Source organism: Podarcis filfolensis, assembly GCF_964270895.1.
Source record: "Podarcis filfolensis genome assembly, chromosome: 6".
Lineage (NCBI taxonomy): Eukaryota > Metazoa > Chordata > Lepidosauria > Squamata > Lacertidae > Podarcis > Podarcis filfolensis.
The window spans coordinates 43,771,806-43,794,621 of record NC_139609.1 but is presented as its reverse complement, the minus strand read 5'-3'; the positions used below and the strand labels follow the sequence as shown (position 1 = coordinate 43,794,621).

The window sequence follows — 22,816 nt, the reverse complement described above, 5'->3', positions numbered from 1 at the left end:
GCCCTGCAGGTGTGTTGTCCAAGAACATTCAATTGTCCTTCATTCAGTGCCACTGATCTGCACAGAGAAACTGATTTCCATGTGCAGGTTTGCTGCAGAACATGTGCTGGTGCACATATAGCATGCTATCGCATCAGATAACCTGTCTGCACACCTTACTGGGGGCTGGCTGGGATTGGCTAGTCTCATTTAAAGAGGATCCAGGGGGTATTTATACCTCTGCACACAATTCATATCTACTGAGCCATAAGCATTTCCCCCTCCCCTTCCACTTCATGACTGTATTTATGGGTGAGTAAGAGAAACCCCTTGTAAACAAAATCACCTCGTTTGGCAAGGCATAGTAAAGCTGCTTGCATAATTCTGGCTTTCCCTTCCAACCTCTCCCACTCTGCCCACAGATGTCATAAAGTGTTTCACTTAGAATGATGTCCATGAAGTTAAATAAAGAGAAGAAAACTGACTTAGCAGTGTGTTTCAATAGCTGCAGACTGATTTGAAGGCTGCATAGAAATATAAATGTTACTGCATCCTCTATAAATGCATTACACTCCTAAAGCAGCTTATTTTAATCAAAGTTATCATGCCAAGAGAAGAAACATCCTGAGCACATTTAAATAATAATACCAGTTTATATTTTATCCCTTGATTCAGATTGCAACCATCCTTGATCCACTTATATCAAAAGCACTGTGACAGACTGAGACAATCTGTGCCAAACTGTGTACTGCTGGACAGTTGCTTGATGGACTGTGGTTTGTATGGGAAAATGGTCCAAATCCACATGCTGGAAAGTTATTGCTGATTATTCTTCATAGCATTTGACACCAGTAAATCTATAAAATAGGAAAGAAGAATCTAGGCAAATACTACATAGAGAGCTAGAGATCCCCTTTTCCATAGCTAATGGAGGATCTTTTTTCTAAAAAACTGAGTAATAAGCATTATGGAAAAGAGGCTGTGGAATGAAATAGTGCCTGTCTTTCTTTGTTGTATACAATTTCAAGTACAGTGGTACCTCAAGTTACATACGCTTCAGGTTACAGACTCCACTAACCCAGAAATTCAGGTTAAGAACTTTGCTTCAGGATAAGAACAGAAATTGGGTGGCGGCGGCACAGCGGCAGCAGGAGGCCCCATTAGCTAAAGTGGTGCTTCAGGTTAAGAACAGTTTCAGGTTACGAACAGACCTCCAGAATGAATTAAGTACTTAACCCGAGGTACTACCGTATGCTACCTCAAACAGGAAGCTGCTCGAACATGAAACAGGAAGTGACTGATAACATCAGCATTATCTGAACCAGGGATGGGGAACCTCCAAGTGTTGGCTGGCTCCAACTCCCATCAGTCCCAACCAGCATAGCCAGTAGTCAGGGATGATAAGGAGTCCATCATCTAGATGGCCACAAATTCCCTATCCCAATCTACTGACTAGCAACACCTCTTCAGGTTTTCTGACAGGAGTTTTTTCATAGCCCACCTGTATGTGCCTGGGACTGATTCTGGGACCTTTCGCATATAAAGCATTTGTTCTACCACTGAGTTATGGTCCTCTTCTATAATGCTTCAAAAGACAGTAGGATAGAAATTATTAATTAGTTATCTATGTTGAACTGGGCTAAGTCTAGCCAAATGAATATTATAGCAACACTCTCAATTTCATTATTGCTATGGGCCTGATTATAGCGGGGGTGGGGGGAAATCTAACAAATTAGAAGCTGAAAATATTTCAGGGTAGATGTAGAATACAGAAGTTATAGTAGAGTTAACTTATTCTACCTAACCATGCAAGAGAAAATTAGCTAGTATATAAGTTAAACATTAAACATTAATTAGGGATAATTTGCATTTCAGATCATGTTCTGTTGGTTGATAAATATGTAATAATATACTTAAAATCACCATTTTAAATTATCAGCCACAGGTTATTTAGAGAGACTATTAAATGTCTATGCAGCTCCAGTAAACAATTCAGATTGCAGCTTTACCAGGGAGCTGTCCTTGGTCCTAGAACATCAGCTTTCATTCTGTAATGATCAGGAATGCATTCAACAACTAATGTGTATGTCTCCATACCATTTTTTAAAATCTACTAAGGTATGTATGCAAGGGGTGTGTGTGTGTTCAGGGCAAAACATGTGTGAAAGTTGCACAGTGGGTGGTAGCTTCTGGAGACACATTAATACATTACAGTATTTTTAAAAAGGAAAGAGAGACACATATTAAGCATGATTACTTCTGACATCTGTATATAACCACCTAAGTATATGTCATGTGACTGCATTTCTCAACTATCTTCACAAGTCAATTCCCACATTTCTGCTATGCAGTTTGATCCTTTTCTCTTCTAGAGCTGTGGAAATCATGTCTTATTTCCAAAGGTCCCTCTGCCTTGCAGCCTGAAGAATGTTATTGTCCTGTATAACCCTGTCCCCTTTCCCCATCCCGGTTTTTTAATCTACTTGTTCCTGAAGGACAACAGTTTACCTTGCTTCCTGAATGTTTTGCTAATCTTGTATATAGAAAGACTAGTCAATTATTTCCTTAATTTGGGAAGGCCCATTATGCTAAATGCCAAGATCTCCCTGCCATCAGAATTAGACATTTCCTCAAATGTTTGTATATCCAGATGGAATGGAACAGGTTTCCCTAGGAAACTATAAAGAATTTGCATTGCAGTCCTGCTTTCACTTGCAATTTGTGTTGCAGATGCCTACAATTCCTGAAACTAGTACAGTTTTTATAAATAATACAAAAGGTCTATAAATATAGCTTTGCTTATTAAAAATCAGTAGCATAAGGAGAGCTATATTTAAATTCTCCAAAATCTTTTTATTATATACAGTCCTTGGTTGTTGAGAGAGAGAAATTACAGTTCATGCCTATTTAAATTATTTGTGAAAGCCACATAGGATTTCATTTTTTTAATGAGACATTTAAATTATTGGAGACCACCAAACTTCCAATCTCACACTCAAGTGGATAAAAATTATTCACATATAGTATCTGAAATGACTCTATTTCTGACCACATTGAGTGATTGAAATGCTTCTCTACTACAGAACTGCACAGATGTCACGCAAGTTGGCTTGCTCCACTTTGGTTTTGATGGACCAGAGTTCCAAAACTGAGTACCATAATACAACAGTCATATTTTTTATTTCAAATTCTATGATGCTGCCATTTGTTACATAGGACAGACCATATAGGCACAGAATTAAGAACTGATCTTTTTCTTCTAAAGCATACTGGGTTAAGTAAAGAAAATGCTGTATAAAGACATACATTCTAAATGTGGCAGAAGTAGTTTGAACTTCTATTCTTTGCTTGAAAACAAATGCCTTGATATGAAACCGATTTCAGAACAGCTGTCTGTCTTCATCTATGACTGCTTTAAACCAGGGTTTTCAAATGAAATGAATGGTTTACACAGGAAAACGACATGATGCACAACATGATGTTGGTTTTTGTACTGGCATTAGGAGTTCCATGGTTATTTTGTCATGTGTAAAATCAGTAGAGTGGTATCTCTAGTTGCAGACACAATCTGTTCTGGGGTGCTGTTTGCACCCCACAAAGTCTGCAACTAGAGCGGTGCTTCTGCGCAAGTGCGGATCACGATAGAGCACTTCTGCACATGCACAAAGCACACAGAACGCTTCTGCGCATGAGGCGAAACCCAGAAGTATACACTTCCGGGTTTGCCGTGTACGCAAGCTGAAAAGACGCAACATGAATGCAAGACGAGGTATGCCTGTACTAGCACAAAGATTTTGGAGCAAAAAGGCTGTCATGGATGTCTGAGCTGAGATTCCTGCATTGCAGGGGGTTGGACTAGATGACCCTTGGCTCTCTTCCATCTCTTAAGATTCTGTGATGCTAAGGCACAGAATGGCTGCACAGATCCATGGACACTACGAAGTCCTTCGAACTGTAGCCCTTCTGCAAGGAAAAGGTCTTAAAGATACCAAAACATAAAACTAAGTATAAATATAATTAAACAAGACAAAACTCAGTAAACACTGAAAGAGGGATAGTGAATGGGAGACTCAGTTTGGCTTTGAATTTCTCTTCAACAGCCTCCTTTTTATACATTATGAAATTACAGCAAATGGGAGGTGGGGGAAGGGTATAATGTAAAAGGATATAATGTATTTTAAGTATGCGGTATTTCAATCCCTTTAAGACAGGCTCTTTACATTGCTGGTTTGTAATGAGATGTGCAAGGAAATGGCTTTTCATCAATTAAATGAGTGGATAATTATGGGGAGGAAAGGTTTTCATTATGGATTTTTTATTGAAAAAAAAAGCAAATTGTTCTATTATACATTTTATACACCATCGCTATTAATAGATAATTAATATGCTCTTGAAGTCAAGACTGGATGTCATTATGCTATGCTCTCTCTCTTTTTGTATAAACTGTTGACACAGATTTTCTATAAAGCGTAAAATATAGGAATTCTAAAGCCTTCAAAAGCTCACATTCTGGCACCACCCAGTTATAGAAGATTATAATTGTCTACTGCCTTTCCTCTCTATTGAGGCACCCCAAAACCTTCCAACAGAACATCAAATGCAGAGCATGAAAAAACTCTACCAATAGTCTATACTTTTCCGCTTTACATAAGCACTTTTTTTTTAATTGCTCAGACTAAAGACAAAGCACTGTGTCCAGTTCTGGACACCACAAAGGAGGACACTGACAAACTGAAGCATGACCAGGATGACCAAATCCTATGATGAATTGTTGAAAGAGTTGGGTAAGTTGTAGAAGGCTGTAAAAGAGAAGATTAAGGGGAGGACATGGGAGTGGTCTTCAAATGAAGGGCTGTCATGCAGAAGATGGAACAGACTTGTTCTCTGTTGCTCAGTAAGGATGGACTAGAACAAATGGGTGGAATATAAGAACATAGGAAGCTGTCCTAGTCTAAGATATTGGTCCATCCAGCTCAGTGCTGTCCACAGTGACTTGGCACTAGCTCTCCAGGGTTTTAGACAAGAGATGAACCTGGGACCTTCTAGATGGAAGGCAGATGCTCTGCCACTAAGCTATAGTCCTTATCCCTGTGGAAATTGATGAGAAGCATATTATGGCTAAACATTAAATGGAGACCCTTCCTAACTATAATAGATGTTCAGCAATGGAACCAACTGCCTTGGCAGGTGGTAGGCTCTCCTTTTCTGGTGATACTTAAGCAGAGGCTGGAAAATCATCTGCTAGAGAACCTTCACTGCAGACTAGACAACCTCCAAGCCCCTTCCTAACTCTACGATTAAGGTGCTACTTTAACCATGAGAAGACCATGAAAGCTTATGCATCCTTAAGAACAGTTGTTCTTTATCCTGTGGCAATGCAAAGGAGAAGCCAACCATGAGTCTGTGTCCAGCATGTACTTTCTGGATTTTTTGAGAACCCATACCTAACAACTGCGCTCTCATTTTCCTACGTATTACTACCTGTAAAACAGGTCCCCAGATATAAAACTAAACCAACCAAACTAAGTGATCAAATGATGAAGGCAAATTGTGCAGGTCTCAATGAAATCAGCAGCAACATAGGAGTTAAATTGCCTTTCATGGGCTGGGAATTTTATTTTTATCCAGCTGCCTGATATCTGCTGGAGCAGGAAAGTAATACATTAAAAAGTTAATGCATTTCTATTGTATTAGTTAATGCATTTCCTTTGTATTGATGGAAAAATACTTTCCCTTTAGCTTTTCAATGACTGCATAATGAAAACAACCACAAAAAACAAGGGAAGCCTAATGTAGGTATGACAGACAATACTGAACTCTAAGCTGCATATAATCAAGGCATACACTTCTTTGCCAGGGTTGGCTAAATTATTGACCTCCAGGTGTTCAACTATAACTCCCATCATTCCTGACAACTGGTCACATTTGCTGGGGCTGGGGCCCACCCCTGCTCTGTGGGAAAGAAATAATGCTATACATTTGTGGATTCAACCTTTATTTCAGAAGGTTACATTACCTCAAAGCCTTGACTTTAACTTACCGAGGCTATAGGCCACATGATGGGACCTATGGCCAACAGGGCTGAAATGTGACTAATGGGGCAGCTCGGTGCTGCCTATCCCAACTTTCTCTATCAGTGTCTGGGGTTCAACAAGATAATGGAATGGGCAAGTTAATGTATCTAAACAGCAAGAATGAGACATTGACTTGCCCATTCCATTACGTTGTCAGTCATAAGAGTGCCACTGCACTACCAACATCAAGCTTTTATATAACTGAGTACATGAAAGAAAGAAGAGTCATATCCTCTGGAGGGAATATGCTCCTCTACCCAGTTTTTCATGCACACTCTAGGGAACCACTCCTGGACAAATATTTCTTCATTTGCTTTTGGGAATCCACTTAGAAGGGATCAGAAGCTGCCTCATACTCTCACTTTAAGAATTGCTTCTGCACTGTAGATGTTTCTTTCACTGGTTCCACACAAAGAAAGCATTTCACAGCTGCCTATCTACCGCCTAGATAGCCTCCACCACCAATGTCATTTGGATTGTCTTCCCTATCAGTAACAGGGTTCTACATCAAAGCAGCTTCCTGTGACAACCAGATGATTGTCACCCACTCCTCTCATGACAGAAGTCTTCGCCTCACCTTACCATCCAGGCAGACAAAGCATAAAAGTTTTAGATTCAGGTAGGTAGCCATGTCGGTCTGATGCAGTCGAAATAAATAAAAATAAAAATAAAAATTGTCCAGTGGCACCTTAGAGACCAACTCAGTTTGTTCTGGGTATAAGCTTTTCGTGTGCATTTAAAGGTATCTGATGAAGGGTGCACGCACACGAAAGCTTATACCCAGAACAAACTGAGTTGGTTTCTAAGGTGCTACTGGACAATTTTTAATTTTTTTTTATTTCATAAAAGTTTTGAAAGCTTGGAAATGTAACCAGATATCACAGCAGCAGCAGCAGCAGCAGCAGCAGCAGCAGCAGCAGCAGCAGTGACCACTCAAAAACACACCCCTTCTTCAGTCTAGTCACAAATAAAGGATCATTGGCTCTTGAATATTCTTCATTAAGTACCATTAAGGTCAAGTTGTCATTGGTTACAGCTTGTAACTTTACCTATCCCAGTTAAAACTCACATACTTTTTGTATTCACTTACTGTTCTTGTGCACCATTAATCAAGATCTGTACATGCAGCCAAAGTTTTAATTGATTTACAGAAAATCATTCCTAGTCACATTAAATCTCCTGTTCAGAGGAAGATGCCAACCTTCCATCTATTACTTGAAAGCATACTGCATTTGCCACAACCAAAGCCAGGATTCTTCTGAAAGCAATGAAATAAACACCCCTTTCTGGAGACAATTATGTTAAACTTGCCATGATTTCTCTTCTCTATACAATAGCAGGCTGCCGGGGGTGGGGTGGGGGTGGTCATTTAAAAACTTGATGCCTAAAACTTGTTTCTTTACAACCCAAAGCATCTTCTGTCTTTAAAAATAGGATAGTACTACAATTGTAATTGCCAATGACCTCACATCCTCTACCCTTTCACTTGAATGGGTGCAAGATTCATAACAGCTATAAAAGTGATCCCATCAAGCTTTTTACTGCTGTCCTTGTTTATGAACTACTCAAATGCATTAGTGGAATAACAGAAATTTGACACTGCTACTATATTCATAGTATTTGATGAACAAACTCTAAAAAGAACTGACTTAGGGAAGATTTGCAAGGGCAACATAAACTTTGTTTCACTATAGCATAGTATGAGAGAAAAAGGGTAGCTGAAATACTGAAGGGTAAATCTATATGTTACTAGGCTCAGTTAAAGGTGTATAAGGCCCTGACTTGGAATCTGGATATCTGACGGAGTATCTTTCTCTATATCAGTGACCCCAGAACCTGAGATCAATTGGGGAGGGAGGTCTTGCTTGCAGTATCACCATGAGTATTACTTGTCATGCTAGACACCAGACAGTGCCTCCTTAGCGAGTTTCTCCAACTTAGGAACACTCCTCCCCTAGAAGTACAGATGTCAGTGTTGTGGCTGGCCTCCTGTCATCAAGTCAAGACCTATCAGTTCTCCTTGGCTTCTGGAAAAGTTGTTTAGTTTGCCCTGGTGCTTTAGGTTGCCCTATTCTATATTGTTCAAATTATATCTGGTTTTAATCTGCATTTTTATTGTTGGAAACAGCTTTGGGACTTTTGAATAAAAGTGGTCTAAAAATCTTATAAATCTATAAATAATCATTCCCTTAGAAGAGTTGCATGATGACTCCAGGAAAAGTTCCGGCTTAGTCTTCACCCCTTATGTATTGAAATCTTATGTCTAGGTCCTTTCCCCATGGAGGATTCTGTCATACTATCTGCCATTAGCAGACTAAAGTGGCATGCATGCCACAGGACTGTTCACCTAGGGACCCTCTTTCTTTAGCTAAAACACAATTTGCACTGTTGAAGACCAAGACATAACTCATAATTATGAAAAATCATAATCAGTGAAAGAGACAAGTTCTAGGTTTAATCCCTGATTTCCACCTGTGTTCCTTGGTGAGTTGCTGCCAGTCAAGAATAAAGCTGCCAGTCAAAGCAGCTGGTGTTGGACTTCAGCTCCCATCAAAAAGAATATGCTATTTAACTCTGCCTCCCATCAGCCCCAACCAACAAGGCAAATTCTCAGGGATGATGGGAGTTGGAGACCACAACATCTAGAAGGCACCACATTGGCTACCCTCAAATTGGACAATACCAGGCTATGTGAATCAAGAGTCTGACAAGCAGAAACTTAGTTTCATAAGTTGCTGACAGTTTAACCTGCTCAGTTGTTTTTCACTGTCCTATATGCTTGACTGTGCATTTTAACATTAATTGTTGTTTATTTTATTATTTGTTCTATATCCTACCCTGGTCTCTATATGGTATCTGCCTTCCACAACCCAGAGTGCACTTCCAATCAACCTCAGCTAGCACAGCTGTACTGCCTGGAGTTGATGGGAATTGTGGTCCAAATCATCTGAAGGGCACCAGATTTGGGTCAGGCTGGTATAAAGGAAGGGTGAGTTATAAATGCTTTAAATACATAAATACATTAGTTCATATAAATGTGCAGCTTAACTGAACCAATTGCTGTGGACAGATGACTCATTCATCAATGGTTGCCTGCTATATCCTCTAGTGAAATTAATATGGATTCATAAAAGGCTATAGTGATTTCCCCCCTATTCTTTCTATTTATGCTGTGGGTCTTCAGATTACATTTGCATAAAGCAATTTCTACTGTTTTCTGTTAGAGCATTGTGTGTACGTAATAAGAGGGAAAGTGGATGGGGAAAGTATACAGCTCACATCCTTGGATTTCATTATATACACATGCACACATAAGACCTTTGGACTCACCTTTTGTACTCACTTTTTGTCCTACCCCTTTGAGCTTTCACTAGCACTATCACAATTCGTTAGCCAATATTATATTTCCTAGAGCTTTTATTTTATTTTTGACCACACACAAAGATCTCTGGGCTAAATAAACACAATTCAATATTTAAATCTTTACCTCTTTAAAGTAAGATGGAACTCATTTAGAAGACTTGTCATTTTTTAGTAAAGTAAAATCTCTAGCCCTTGTGCATATGAATAAACATGTGAAAATATACTGCCTCAAAAACCAGAGGCAGATTAATTTCAGTTGTCCAGAGTAAGACTCCCAATTCTTCAGTCAAGTTGTTGTAGGTTTATAGATTTAAAGGCTACACTGTCCTCAAAGACTCCAGGTGGATCACAATATTTCTTTATCCAACTACTATTTGCAGTTTACAGACAGAAAACTCAAGTCAAAAGATAGTGGTTCCCCTAGGAGACTCAGTGGCCAAAGTTGAGGGATTCTCAAGTTCAGAACCAATCATTTTCACACTGGATCGTACCAGTTACAAAAACAGCTGCCCTTCTGATAAGCATGGTGCAGTCACATGATTTAGTGTGGATGCATGTGGTGGATCTCTGTGGTAAAGCTACCCACATTTGATAATGCAGTTGTGTTTCTATTTATGAAGTGGCAAATCCTTCCACAAAGCTGCCTACAGCAGCCTTCCTCAGCTTGCTGCCAACTCCCATCATTGCCAACGGTTAGCTCTGTAGACAAACTGGAATTAACCGAAGGTGATAGCCATAGAGCTGTTGTGCTGGGATGGCTGTGAAACACTGGCGACTTTATGAAGCAATTGGAAAATTCACATTAAAGCCAGGAGGAAATGGCTTGCTGAAGGAGCCAACCAAGAAGCCCATGGCTAAGCTGGAGTTGGAAGCCATATCCAAGTTTTTCCCCTCAATGCAGCTTTCCTGTTTCTTACCGGAACATAATATGAGTCACAATGCACTGTACGCTTCAAGGTGAAATGGAAGCCTCTTGCAAGACTACTAAGCCAGAGGCATGCAAGTATAACTGAAGTCAATGCTCAGGTAACTGAAGGCTCAGCCTTTCTATAACACAGGCTGATCTTCTTTACAGGAAGAGTTGCATCGCTGGCTGACGGAGGTCAAATGAAATCCTCATGGACCTCACAGTGAACTGTGCAGTCTAAACATAGCTGCTTCAGGCTAGAGAGATTTGCAGGCAGGGAATTCTGGGGAAGGAAACTGCTAAGTTAATTTAAACCCATCCAATGGGAGAGTGGCATTGCATTAATAAGAAGACTCTGGCTGAGAGGGAGAGAGGCAGCCAGAGACCAGACCCTAGTGCATTATAAATATGTTAATGTCACAGCTGAGATGATTACGTTGATACTGTGTGTGGCTGCTTAGAAGAGGGCTTTGTTAGGAAGCAGCGTGTATCTTTCCTAATTAGGCAGCAAGGCAGAGTTGGCTAACGAAATAAAGAGGAAAGAGGGTGGATAATTGTACTTTCCTCTCTGCACTGCACACTGACAAAGTCAAACAAACCATCTTCCCTTTTGCTAGGATCATCCATCCTGGGGAAATACACTTAAATGGCATATAATTGAAAATTCAATGTATTGTCTTCAATGGACTTAGAAAGGTTGCAACACATGGTGGCGTTCAGGGGGGAATGAACAGGGTTGCAGGGAGTGGGACAGAGGAGGAGGACACCTGTTTTGCTACCTTGGATATCTTTAGCATAAAATTGGCTTATAAATTAAATATAATAAGTCATCACAGGGAATTGTATATCCTTATTGGAGCCTATTCAGTTTCTTCTTACAGGAGAATGTCCCCAGAAGGCCCAACAGGGTTGTGGTAGCTTGAAGAGATTAGCTATCAGTTAATGAGAGGAATATATTAGCACCTTAAAAAAAATAATGTTCTGGGGCCTGTGTTGCCTCTTTCTCTTCTATGCTGCAAACCCATAGTCATGTCAGCAGCTGCACTCTAGCTGGACACATGCACTGCCCACTTAACCACTTCCTGCTCTTTCCAACCAGCTGTTTTGCTGGTCTGGGCATCCAGTAATGAATCATGCAGAATGCTTCCTTTTCTGATAGCTACACCTTCCCCTCCACACCTGTTCTTGTGACAAGTCCATGGCAGGAGCCATCTTCAGTATCTTCAGCCATCTTTCCCTCTCTCTACCTCCTATTTCTTAAGACAATTCTGCATTGCTGCCTAATTAGGGAAATGCACACAACACACACACACACACACACACACACACACACACACACACACGGCACCAGCATTCTCTACCTGATGCTTCCATCTGGCATGATTAAAATTTGCACGTGTTCATTTCAAGGCAGCTGTTATTAATAACATCATCATATACTACTAAAAATGTAAGATCCTTATGCCGTTTACAAAATGAGAAACCTTTGACCAATTGTGGAATGTGTTTTGCCCAACCCAGTGGGTGGGGCTGTGGTCTAAACCACTGAGCCTCTTGAGCTTGCTGACTGGAAGGTCGTTGATTCGAATCCACACAATGGGGTGAACTCTGTCCCAGCTTCTGCCAACATAGCCGTTCTAAAGCACACCAGTGCAAGTAAATAGGTGTGATGGGAAGGTAAACGGCATTTCCGTGCACTCTGGCCACATGATGTGGAAAGCTGTCTGCGGACAAACACTTGCTCCCTCAGCCTGAACCGAGATGAGTGCCGCACCTCATAGTTGCCTCTGACTGGACTTAACCAGGGGTCCTTTACCTGTACGTTCTACCTATTCTTTTCCATACTTAAAATGTGTGTGACCTGCAACAAATCTTGCAACCCAAGTAACTAGTCCATTATGTCCACATAGCTCAGTATCCACTCATAGAGTTTGTTTTCCCAAACGAAAAGTATGTCAATCATATTCAAACACACACTTTTACACTCGTGTGTTACCTAATATTTAAGTTCAATTTTTATTTGGATTAAATCCCCATCTAGTCAGTATCAGCAAATGTTTAATAACTCTCTAAAATCAATGGGAAATAGATGATCTGTCCCACAGGATGAGAATAACAATGTGGTAAAAGGTATTGAAGCAAAGCTGAGTGTTTCCTGACACTTACAATAATGTCACATTTGCAATTGAGTCTATCCTGCTGGGGAAATTTGCCACATTTGGCTTCCATGTCAGTTATTGCCTGCAAGCATTCTTTACTTAACTCGAAGTCTCCAGCTTGCTTGCTTTGTGCTGCCCAATGCAAGTACAGCCCGTGAAATGCCATGCTGTCTTGGAGAGCTATTATGATGCAACAGGAGAGAGATGCAATATGGTACAGTTTCAAAAGGACAACATGTAACCTGAAAAAGATTTTTGAGGTTGATTCCTTTCAGGGTGCCACTCAAAGCTAATGAGATCTATAGAAAAACCCCTACTGAACATAGTGGCTCATGACGGACTTAGACAATAGTACTACTATTTAAGGGCATGACAATTATATAAAAGAGAGGAACTGGTGAAATTCCAATAATTCCAATCTAACCATGAGCAGTGGAAAACATTTGCATCAGAAGTCTTCCACTTGCACAGCTTTTTGGGAAACAACAAAAGCCCAAGGAGATTTAAATTACAATCAATCTACTAAAAAAAGAACTGTCAGCAATGAATGGTGGGGTGTTTTTTTATTAGCTGAGTGCATATGCAAAGCAATGTCTGAATCTTCCTTATTTTGAATCCCATAATCACATTTTTCAAATGAAATTCTCTACAGAAACAAAAGGAGAAAGCTTTTATTTATTTAATAAAATATATATTTATATACCGCTAAACTCTACAGAAAACATCAAGCGGTGCACAACAAATATAAAACCACAATAAACATAATTAAAATATAAAAGTGGAAAATGTCATAAGGAACTGGCTAATCACATAAAATTCATCCAACTGAAAAGCCCCGCATTTTGGCCTGGCCCCCTGGCAAGTGGACATGACTTGGCCAAAGTGACCTGTTGGGACAACTGGAGAGGCTTGGCAGGCTTAATCAGGCCCACAAGCCAAAGATTCTCCACCCCAGGCTTAGGGTTAGCCTTGCAAGTTTCTAGAGGTAAACTGCTAAGTCCTGAGTAAGAGGACAGATTTAACTTGTGCACAACATATCATTTGTTGTCCTCAACCAGACATAATAATAAAACCACATCACTGATTGCTTTCAGGACAGCGGTATGGAGAGGGGGAGCTCACATGCATGTGCACATGATATATAATTTCTATTTGTTTATCAGTCCACTTTCCAAACAACTATAAAGCTATGTTCCATAACCAGTTAGCAGGAGTACTCACTGCACGAGGCTTCGGATTCATCAGACCCATCTGGGCATTCCTCTTCACCATCACATTTCCACCTGGAAGGAATGCAGTGGCCGTTGTTGCAAGTGAAATCACTTTCTGCACAGGTCTTCTTGGCTGAAAGAAGAAATAGGGAATGTTAGACCGTTGGATTCAATCCAACACAATTATTTTCCACTAAGTGCTTCTCAAAGTAGAGCTGTAAAAATAATGGATGTTAAGGTAGTCATGCCCATTATTTTCAATAGGTTTACTCTGAGGAGAACTAACAGTACACACCACCTTTGATGTCTGTCTCTCATTTGATCTTTCAGGCCAAACATGCAATGACCTCTCTGATGAAATAGCTCTAAGACTCACTGAATCCAAGGATAAGGCAGGATACAAATATAAATTTTAAAAATGTAAACCAGTTTATTATTGGTTTAACTTTCATGGTCTCAGCCACCGTGGCTGGCTTCACAGTTTTCCCCACATTGTGATTTTTGCATAGCGCACACACCTCATGATTCACAATGTATTGCTAGGTCAAAAATTATGAAACTGATATCACAATATGCACTTCAAAATGATTTTGGACAATATATCACCCAGCCCTAGGGCAGAACGTGCATTCCAAGTGAAACATTATCCTGTGAGACTGGATCAGGGGAGATCATAAGAGCATTCACACACTCACACAAAATACCTAATTCCTGAAGCGTCCTTATACTTTGGAACTGGGTGCTGAGATTTTATGATAAAAGTCTCTCAGCTCTTGCAACGAATTACAGTTCCTAGGATTTTAAAGTAGTTTATATTTGTTGCACAGACATGCTTGAGTGAATGATCTAGTGAACATGAGCTTAACAGTAGCTGAAGACAGAGATTAAGCATCTCTATCCTGATGCAAACACTCAACATTAATGCAGCTTTGGGACTGAAAGAGTTGCTGCCATGCCTTGCCAAAGCCCACCACTGGAGGCATGAACAGTAAAACCGCTAGAAAAACAGAGAGAGGCACAAATATGGTATGAAGGTTGAAGAATGATCACTGGCCCACTTGGTAAAATATTAATTTTGTTATACCAAAGTCAACTGACAAGCTGTAAAGGAATAGTATGTCAACAGAGAGGCGGGCATGCAGGTGAAAAAGGGTCTGTGATGGGAGCATTAATTTTCTGATTCATAAAACATGCAGTTTCCTTGCTGTGGCATCCCAAAAATAAATGTTGTAAAGCCTCATCAAACATAACATAATCTACTCAGACAGGCATTCCATAAGAACAAAGTATATTTGTTTTCCCTTGCATTCAACATATGAATTATGAGTTGACAATAGCGGGTATTTACTTCAGTGTCACCAATAATGGCTCTGTACTAATACAGAACAATTTACGGTAGCTAACGGTCCATCAGTATGATGGTCTGCAAGTTTCATTCTCCTGTAGATTCACTTCCTTGTTCTCACAGCATTTTCTACTTGGTCTCAGTATCTGCTCCCTCTTGATGCCATTGGCTGAACTGCTCTGCAGAAAGAAGTGTCACAGACCCTCTAGCTGCTATTGGATTAATTATTTCAACATCACAGAAGAGCTAAGGTGGCATAAGCCAGGCAGCTGAGTACTTAGGGCATCTGAAGAAAAATTAGAATCTAAACTTCAATGTCCATGAGTGATGTTTGCTGAATTACATCCTTTCATTTCGTTTTTATTTTTTGTATTCCAGGGATTACCAAATAACACCTTGGTGCAGACTGTTACAGGTGCTTCAGAGTCTTTGTACAGAAACAGATGGTGCATAATGCTTAACTTTGTGCCGGCACTGATTTTGAAACTGGACAGCAATATGAGCCATATCCAACTTACATCATTTTAAAGAAGCCCGCTTTGAGCAGACAGCCAATAGCGGAATATAAACTCGGTTTTGAAGGTATCTCCAGACATTATGTGCATGGTGATGTAAATTGTCTGCTGAGTTGGACAATGGGAAATTTCAGCACACAAGGAAATACAAAAATAAAATAAAATTGCAGGTGTTGGTATTCTCCCTCTTGAGCTGTGTTAAGATACACTGCAGGCTGTATCTTAAATTCCGGAGTTAAGGATAGAGTTGGCTTAGCATTTATTGAAAAACGGTTGTATAGCTCTCAGATTGTACACTCACACGCCTGCCTTTGAATGGACTCCCATGTTCAGGATCAAAAGTTTCTTCTTAGGGAAAGATCAAAAGAATTTAGATAGTACAGCATTAAAGTCTAATGGCCTTCATAAAGTATGCGGCCAGTAATTTTTCACATTTTGTTTGATCTGCTTCAGCCTTAAGCATCTAACTTATGATAGTAACATTGCACCCAAGGGGCCCGTTATGTCTGCTTCCAGCCTGCCACTGCCAAACCTATTTATTCACCTTAGTCTGACAAAGCCATTTCCCCGCTGATCTACTCACACAAGCCCAGGCCTGTGGCTTTGAAGCAAGGGACTGCTGCCAGCATCAGGGTCCGTCGACATTCCTGAGTGATGGAGATATGCAGCTCCTTCAACACACAAACCTGCTGGCAGCAGATGGTGTCACTGATTGCTTTGTTCCCTTGGCACTGTTTTTTTGGAAGCACAACTAATTTATTATGAGAAATCACAAAAGGCGAGAAGAAATACATTGTTGACAATGAACCACAAGGTGGCCTTTGGAAGATGTTAATGTGCTTGATGTGCATCCCGACAATCAGACAGGCTGAAGCATCTTCTCCTCTGCAATGTCATATGTGCCAAGACAACATCTGCAGATTAAACTGCAGGGACAAACACTGCTGGTAAGCAAACTGACCCAGGAGGTCTGGTATTCTGTGCCAGATTAATAGAGGAAAAGAAATCCATACGGTCTTTCATCTCAACAGAAGGCATCTAAATATCTCAAAAGGACACTGCAGAGACACATAAAACTCCCGGGCTGTAATTATTCCTACCGCAACAGAGTTCAGGGATCTTGAAATGTGAACACACCCCCAGCGTGCAAATCCTTTCTCTTAATTAAAACAAATATATTTAAACAAATGCCGCTGAATATGATTAACCTTGGAAGATTTCACACAGGCAATTCATTTGCTACCAAATCACTAAATATAACGCTCCTCGGGGGAAAGTGTAGGCCCTTGGCAAAACTATACTCGTGGGCCATTTCTTCATTATTATTATTTTTACTGTTTATCACATTTCCATGTCACTCATTTGTATTTGAATTACTTTGCCATAATTATGTCATCCTCATAATAAAGCTGTGAGGGAGGCGACTGAGACCTCCCATTTTATAGATGGGAACTGAGGGTGGGGGGAGAACGACTTGCCTGCTCATCTAGGTTAGCAGCAACGATGCTAATGGCAGAAGGGTGGCTCCCCTCCCGCTGCTACTATTTGTTGCTGTTGAGCCTGTTTCTGCTGCTCAAGAGTGCAACACAATGCATGAGATTAGAAGATATTAATCCTTTGTAATCATCATTTCCCTAAACTGTGTGGAAACCAATTCAGCTAGGAAAGAACCAGAGAGATTCCTTTGCTACTCAAACAAGTTTCTAATGGCTGCTGTTTGAAATAAAGATAACCTGTATGTTATGTACTGAGCTGGATCCTAGAACAATAGGATCCAGAATGAAGCAGTCGGATTCGTCCGCAGAAGCCACCCAATCCAGCTCCAGGTGGAAGTGAATCAGCAACCTGATTGGCCTGCAGGAACAGCCAATCAGGCTCCTGGACGAAGTGAGTCAGCAACCTGATTGGCCTGCAGGAGCAGCCAATCAGGCTTCTGGAGGAAGTGAATCCGCAACCTGATTGGCCTACAGGAGCAGCCCAGAATTAGCCAATCACACGGGGCCCATTGTGTAAATAATGTATATATAGCTAGACGTTTTGGGGAAAGATTCATTCATTGCTACTATGAGCTGAATAAAGAGCCTGAAATTCACACTCGACTCCAAGTATATTTCATGTATTAACATTTTCAGATGAACTTTGCAGAGCAAAGAGCTGGGGATCAGACAACATTTGATGTGCAGTAAGACAGCATCCTTGAATAGTATTAGGAACTCAGATATATAAGATGGGGACCAAATGGCTTCTTAAACCTAGGTTGCAGTCACCAAAATGGAATGTCTAGTTGCCATTTTGGGGCAAGATGGCTTTAAAGTCTTATTTTTTTGAATGATGGACTGACTGTGATTATCAGTTAAACGTCTGGCTAGCGCAGATGACAACCTTCAGTTAGGTTAAGAACTTTGAGAACTTAAAGAAGAAAAGTCACTTAATCCAGGGACAGTTCTTATATGTATTGGCCTTTTCCTACCTCTTTTTCTTAATGGTGACACGGACCATTTATAACCCCAGGGGCAGTGGGGTAGGGCAAGCAAAGACAAGCTACAGCAGTTAACTATAACATTGTTCACTACTCCTGTCCAACCACCAGGAGTAGAAGTTTTTCAGGACCTCCTCCACCAGGTTGAAGAGCTCAAAGTCTCCGCTTTCCCAAATGAAGGTGGGCTGCACAAGCAGGAGTGAGAGACAGCAGCAGGGACTGGCACCCAGGGAGTTTTGAACACTTGGCTTGAACTGAATTCTTTTGTCTTGATTTTTGCTGTGCATTTAAAAAAATGTATATTTATTGAAAATTTGCAATTCTGAACACATTTACCTGGCGGTATGCCCCATTGCACTCAATGTGACTTACTTCTAAGGATGTGAAGAACTTCTAATTGCAGCTGACTTCTTTTTTTTAAAAAAATGGAAGATAAAATTCCATTTATGTTTATCCATTTCTTATCTGTGCATCATAATGAGCTTTTTCACAGTTGCCAGTTTAAACTTTTTAAACACAAGGAATGCTGAATATTAAATTGTATATGAAAATTGATTTATCTCAATTGATTTATCTAAGGAAATGTACATTATAGACTTGCCCAATATTTCCTCACATAGAACAGAAAGGTAACATGGAAAAAACTGAAGAAGTGTGCATGCATGCGAAAGCTTATACCAATAACAAACTTAGTTGGTCTCTAAGGTGCTACTGGAAGGAATTTTTTTATTATGGAAAAAACAAGTGAGCTTCATGGAAAAATATAAGCTGTATAATAACCTTTCTTTGTCTCACCTACTCCTGCCAAGCTGCAATTCCTTTCCTCCGCCAACTCCCCCCACCCTGCCATCTCATTGGCTAGAAACCACTATATACTCAGTAATTGACAGGGGTCTACAAATGCAATTGTCAGATCAGTTTACCTTTTACTACAGGTGTAATGAGTTTGTTTGTTTTTTTCAGCTGCCAGCCATGCTGGTAAGCAGATGGTGCCTCTTCAAGAATGTCATCAGCCTGCCAGAGTCAGAGCCATGCATTGGATGGGTTGCTAGAGATAGTCACCCCACTTACCACTCCTTCCCTGTTAAATCCCTTGTCAGGAAACAGGTGCAAAACCCCCCACAAAAACACAACCCTGCTCAGTTTGGCTTTGTTGTTCCTGGAAGAGAGAAATTTGAGCTTCCCTGTCTTACAAGACATTACCAAACCCTCAAGATCAGCCAGCATCTGTACAGCCCCTCTTGATCAATGACTATTGAATATTGTACAGGAAAAACAATTCTTAGAGACAAAGAGAAAGTGCATCCTGGTACAAGCATTCTATAGATGTTTTGACAGCAAAATTATAACAGATTTTTATTTTATTTTTTTTTAAAAGCCCAACTGTTTATTTTAGCCCACAAGGCAATTTCAAACATCCATCAAATGTAGATTAATCTTCTCCAATGAGCATTTCAGTGGCCATTCAAAACAGTTACCAAGGGCTGAATCTGTTCTTTTGTGCTTGTGATTTTGGAATTGCTGGGGAAGGGCAGTTCTTTTTGTTTAATGATTTAAATGCAAGGAGAAGATAAAAGAGAAAGGGTGCTACACTATATAAACGGCTGCTTTAAAGGCAGCCATCTGCTCTGGTTTTTATGGGATCATTCAACAAGGCAATGCCAAATCCTGCAAGCTGTAACAGTTCTGTTGCAATCAGACATGGGTGATGTTTGCAGAAATTGAAAGATCAGATTACAGGCATGATCCAAAGAAGGACGTAAACAATGTCAACAGGTAAGGAAAGAGATTTGTGGTGATGGCAGTCTGAGGGTCTGGGAAGAAGGGGAATGGTGCATGCTTGAGGAAATGGGTCACAAAAGCAGGTGCCACTGCTATTAGATAAGAAGGTGAGGAACTGCTAAGCGCCTAAGGGAAAGAGGCAGGAAATTGGCAGCTGAAAAGATCAGGGCAGAATTTTATTTATTTACATTTGTGTGCTGTTCATCCAACCAAGTTCACAGGATAGTTTACACGAAGAATAATTACAAAAGCAAAAAGAACAACAAAAAACCTCCTAGAATTGGCACATGGCTCTACCACTAAAATGATTTAAACAACAAAAACCAGCATTAAAACCAGCCAAGGGAACATGGTCCAAAAACTAAAGCAATCAATGGATTATTAAGAAGGCCTGGGAGGAACAGGAAGCTTTTCTCCTAGTAACTAGAAGACAAGGTGAGCCTCTCTGGGGAGGGGATTTTGCCACTGAAAAAGCTTGATCCTTAGCCGTTATTCGCCTCACTTCATTAGATGGGGAACCTGGAGACAGGCCTCTGAGAAAGTTCTCAAGGTCTGGGCAGGTAAGGAAGGCACACTTCAGAAATCCAACAGGTAGCTTACCAGAGGATGGGTAGCTGTTGCAACACTATCTCTGTTCACCTAGGATTGCAGCTGAAATGGACAAAAGCACTCCATCCCACCAAGCCCCCTGATGCTGAGCAACAATACTATATAGTGGTAACTCGGGTTAAGAATTTTGCTTCAGGATGAGAACAGAAATCAGGCAGCGGCGGCACGGCAGCAGCGGGAGCCCCCATTAGCTAAAGTGGTGCTTCAAGTTAAGAACAGTTTCAGGTTAAGAACGGACTTCCGGAACGAATTAAGTACGTAACCAGAGGTACCACTGTATCTAGGAGCACACACAATGCACCCTTATCCATGAGCCTGCTCCTTTAGGATAAGTGCAAAATAATTTAGGATAAGTTGAATACTACCAGCCTTGACAGATGAAGCACCCACCAACTATATCTCTGTCTTGTCTGGACTAACTCTCAGTTTCCTGCTCCATTACCAAGCCCAGGCACTGGTAGAACACACAGTGCCTCACTTGCAAAATTCAGGGACCTACTGCCTATATAAAACATACAGCCATCTCTCAAATAACCAGATTCTGAGTGGTGTAGGACTTTATCTATTAGTATCAAAACCTTGAACTTGGCCCAGTAGCAGATTGGCAGCAAGCCCAAATTCTCTAACCAAGGTGTGATATGCTGGTGTTAGTTTGCCCCCACAAGCAAACTAGGGACCACATTCTGCATTAGCTGCAGACTCTGGAGCAACCTCAAGTGTACAGCACACTGTACATACAGAACATTGCAGGAATCCAGACCTTGAGGTTACCAATGCACAGACATCTGTTGTCAAGCTATTTCAGTCCAGAAACAGTCACAGCTGTCTTTATCAGCCAAAGTTGGTAAAACAAAGCACTCCTAGTCACTGACGACACCTGTGGTTCCACTGATAGAGCTGGATCGAGGAGCACCTCCAGACTATGCATCTGCCCCTTCAGGTAGAGTGCAACCCCATCTAGGGCAGGCAATTTCCCAGACCTGGGAACCACTCTACCATAGAGTCCCTGTCTTGCCAGAATTCAGATTCAGTTTATTTGCTTGCATCTAGACACTGGTCCATGGCCTTTTCATCCATTTCTGATCCAGATGTTAGAGAGAAAGAGCACTGGATATCATCAATGTACTAATTACATCTAGTTCCAAATCTCCTGCTGACCACACCCAATATAGATGTCAAATAGAATTGGGGATAATATAGTGCTCTGTAGCACCTCACAAGAAATACTCATCCAGTCTCCTGGAACATCTTCATAAAGGGCCATGGCTGAGAGGATATATCAATTAGTGCATGCTTGCAAGCAACATGTTAGCAGGAGACCTATGATGTAGACAAAGGTCTGTGACAAGGTTTGTGACATGTACAAAAGCTACATCTTCATAGAGCCTCAAATTGGAAAATAGCAATGTCATCTGACTGTAAACTCAGCAGGTTTCAAGCCGGCAGATGACAGCTGCCTTCAGTTTAGCATCTTCTGTTGCACTGTCTGTGTCCAGTCTGAAATTTTGGAAACGACAAGAATTCCTGCTCAGCAACTATTTAAGCCCAACTTTGAGATTTGCTCAGTTCAATAAAAGCCCAGCTTGCAGGATAAATTGAGTTTACACACTTGATTTTAAAAGGTCTGCTCATCTTGTTCCCAAAGGCATAAAAATATTGCAGCAGGTCGACAAGACCTCTAAATTAATATGCCAGTCTCTGCATACTCAAATATTTGTGTGTCCCCAGGCAAAATGTGCATGCCAGACTTTAACATATGCCTTGTAAATGATTGGATAAATCCATGGGAATTGAATTCAATACACAAAATGCCCAGGGCTTATTACCCTTTTTTCCCCCTAAGTTGGAACACACATTTTGCATACACATTTGATAGGTACTTCCATGTCAAGAGGAGCTTCTGCTTGTGCAAATTCAGTCCAGTGCAAAAGACAAGAGCCATGTCAGGGGACGCTGTTCAACATTTCTCCAATGAAAATAGGGACGTCCTAAGGGAAAGCGGGACTGTATGGAGCAGAAATCCAACTGTGCAACAGGACTTCCTGTTTCTATTCTCCCTCCTCCACCCCCGTGAGCCCCCCCCAAATGGTAATGCGTGGGAGGGGGCCAGCAGGGAGGAAGAGAGGAGCGAGAGGTTCCATTCCATGGATGAGTGCCCCCTTGCACTACACTGGAACTCAGCATATGGATGCACTAAAAGTTCAGTCTGTTCTCTCATCTGAAGGAAACAAGACGTGTAATAATGTATTATTTACAAACGTATACAGAAATGCTTGTTTTTTTCCCCAGATGTTTGTGTGCAACGAGAAAGCAGTCTGGAACTATCAAGAAAAGGCATTATTAGAGTTATGAGCAGAATCTGTTGCTAGCAGTCGACTGGGAAATGAGTTGTT

At 40.8% G+C, this 22,816-nt stretch overlaps 1 protein-coding gene across 4 annotated transcripts in view; it reads right to left on the bottom strand.

Moving 5' to 3' along the window:
• Positions 1-22,816, bottom strand: part of LRP8 (LDL receptor related protein 8) — a 192,343-nt gene that overhangs the window by 65,405 nt on the left and 104,122 nt on the right. For 2 of the 4 annotated variants that reach the window (XM_083619434.1, XM_083619436.1), the window contains exon 3: positions 13,704-13,826. In XM_083619434.1, coding sequence (XP_083475560.1) covers positions 13,704-13,826 — 123 coding nt within the window. Of the gene's footprint in view, positions 1-13,703; positions 13,827-16,136; positions 16,499-22,816 lie in introns of those variants that run through there. The other 2 variants (XM_083619433.1, XM_083619435.1) reach the window with 2 other exon arrangements.